Below are 2,460 nucleotides of genomic sequence, written 5' to 3'. Positions count from 1 at the left end.
AAAAAAAATCTATTTTTTAAAAATGAAATAGCCTTTCCATTTACACAGTGCTAGTTCATGCATACTGATTTCTGTATGAATACTGTATGAAAAAAGGCATTTTTACACTGCAAAATTGGTGCTTTTAAATGTAACAATATTTCTATATTGCTTTAAATGATTATGTGGTTATAAAGACATATGCATTTTACAGATAGCAGCAGAAATGGAAAGAAAGGCCAGCGCTGAAGAGGGAAGTATAGCATTAGGACACATAATATTCATTAATATATTAGCTTTGATATAATAATATTTGCATGATTTAAGGCAAAACACTTTTTGGCAGTGACTCTAAAAATCAAATAAATTAACAAAAATCAATACTTAAATCAAAATGTGCACAGTTTTGTTGATCTATACGAAAAGAGCGAAGAAAAGATCTATAAAATGATTCCATCATATAAAACCTTATTTTCCATTACAGTCTCAAGCAAATTACAACTAAAACAACTAAAATGTTCGGTAACAAAAGCCACATTATCATGTATTCTGGCCGCCACAGTCTTTGAACTTTTTTGCAATACCGATTATAAAATGATTTGCCCAGCAAGTGTTTCAGTCATAGTGCTTCCATTGTAGACACAGCTGATATATTTATATATCCCAAAAGTCTGTCTCTGCTCTATCTATCCAGTTCCGCCTCTAGTATCTCTCCCCAGGTCTCCACGTCCAGTGGACACATGCTGTTGGGCGGGATATCATCAGCAGAGCGGATGTTACTGTATCGGCCATTCAGCCACCTCCGCTTTACGCAGCCTTTCCTGTAGTTACGCACAAGAGTAACCTGGAACAAAAAAGGAAAGGTAAATAAGAAACAACCAGCAGAGATGGGAACAAAATGAAGCAGAATTTTAACAGCAATAACACAAACCTTCCATGAACACCCAACAAGCCTGTCCCCATCCACCTCCCTTCGGCAAATGGCCAGCACTGTAAGACAGTGGCTCCTCCACAGCTGATCGCTGCCCTCGATTATATCATTCCAGTGTCTGCAGGTGAGCGAGGCCCGGCACAAACTCTTGACATCCAGCTCACTGAAGATCCTAACACTCATCTCTGTAGGAAGGGTCTCTGTAAAGTTCTGCTGAAGTGGATCCTGGTCACCAGGGATCAAGTTGGATGCTCTATCTCGGCTGAAGATTGCGCTGTTGCTCCTTTTACAGACATTCTGCATCTCTCAGCGTCCTAGAACAGTTTCAGTTTTGTTTTCATCGAGTCCGACACCAGTTATTTGTATGACAGAACATATGTGACCCTGGAGCACAAAACCAGTCTTAAGTAGCAAGAGTATATTTGTAGCAATAGCCAACAATACATTGTATGGGTCACAATACCGTGAATATATCAAAACTTAATTTTTGATTAGCAATAGCATTGCTAAAGACTTCATTTGGACAACTTTAAAGGTGATTTTCTCAATATTTTAATATTTTGCACCCTCAGATTCCAGATTTTCAAATAGTTGTATCTCGGCCAAATATTGTCCTATCCTAACAAACCACACATCAATGGAAAGCTTATTTATGACTTTATGACCGTTACGACTGGTTTGTGGTACAGGGACACATATGACTTACAAATAATGCGTTTAATTGTAACGATCGCACTATCTGTTCGTTAGATACAAGTAAATCTAGCTAACAGTGTCTAAAACAGATTTTAAAAACAAATACGAAACGGTCACGTCTTTATAACCCTATTCTGTACGACAAATTAATAATATTTATGAAAAAACAAACATGTTATTTGTAAAGATTCATACCGAGGATTTAAATGCCAGCGTTTGTTTACACCGGAAACCTCACAAGGCAACCCTCGCCCCGTTCCCACTGCGCATGCGCGTCTCTCCAGCGGAAATTTAAAGTTGTTTTGATTCTGCATTATTGTAGTGCAGAATTTGAGTTATAGGTTACAGTTTGTATTATTCGTGTCCTAAATTTGTGCACCCTTGTGGGTACACGTTTAGAAAGGGTCCCACGTGCGTGTTTATACAGCGCATGCTCATGCTCGTCGTGGAGTTCACCGGAAGTCCTAAATATTATTCATTTCTTATTACACATCTCGTTCAGTCAACACAGTCAGCTTCTTCAGCATTTTTCTTGTACACAAAGCAGCGAAAAGTTGACAGTAACGAATTCGTCTTCTCAACCTAATTAAATAGTAAGTAATGTCTTTCTGAACGTAATAATGTACTGAGGAAGTTTTAATACAGCAGCGCGTGCGAGCCCAAATCTGCTTTACAGCATTTGTATACACTTTATAGTTAATTACAGTGACCTTTAAGTACAAACAGGTCTGTGTGCCTTCTTATGCACAGATGCCAGGCTTTGAGCTGGAGCAGGTGGACGGTGGCAGTCCTATAGAGCTGCCCTATGGAGAAACTGTCCTGGGGAGAGGACCATTTCTAGGGGTAAGTGGACT

The 2,460-nt window shown here is 38.9% G+C and overlaps 1 protein-coding gene across 2 annotated transcripts; it reads right to left on the bottom strand.

The window, feature by feature from the left end:
- Positions 1 to 42: 42 nt before the first annotated feature.
- LOC107577124 (F-box only protein 48-like) lies at positions 43 to 1,864 on the bottom strand. Of its 2 annotated transcripts, none has more exons than XM_016263236.1 (3): positions 1,802 to 1,864; positions 911 to 1,224; positions 43 to 823 (listed from the first exon to the last, which is right to left on the bottom strand). In XM_016263236.1, exons 2-3 carry the CDS (start codon positions 1,211 to 1,213, stop codon positions 662 to 664), a joined length of 465 nt encoding a protein of 154 aa, XP_016118722.1. In that variant the 5' UTR covers positions 1,214 to 1,224; positions 1,802 to 1,864; the 3' UTR covers positions 43 to 661. The 2 variants fall into 2 exon arrangements, with proteins under 2 accessions (XP_016118722.1, XP_016118723.1); XM_016263237.1 differs by having other exon boundaries at positions 911 to 1,227; positions 1,801 to 1,863.
- Positions 1,865 to 2,460: the final 596 nt, after the last annotated feature.

The sequence above is a fragment of the Sinocyclocheilus grahami genome, unplaced genomic scaffold (genome assembly GCF_001515645.1).
Source record: "Sinocyclocheilus grahami isolate Dianchi unplaced genomic scaffold, SAMN03320097.WGS_v1.1 scaffold5195.1, whole genome shotgun sequence".
NCBI classification, from domain to species: domain Eukaryota; kingdom Metazoa; phylum Chordata; class Actinopteri; order Cypriniformes; family Cyprinidae; genus Sinocyclocheilus; species Sinocyclocheilus grahami.
Note: the sequence above shows the minus strand (reverse complement) of the source record. Positions and strands in the feature narration are given on the sequence as shown.

Bases quoted from the DNA above. Each gene is read 5' to 3' on its own strand.
- LOC107577124 (XM_016263236.1), bottom strand. From the start codon at position 1,213: ATGCAGAATGTCTGTAAAAGGAGCAACAGCGCAATCTTCAGCCGAGAT. The intron at 824-910 runs GTTTGTGTTATT...TTTTTGTTCCAG, and splicing joins TTGTTGGGTGTTCATGGAAG to GTTACTCTTGTGCGTAACTA.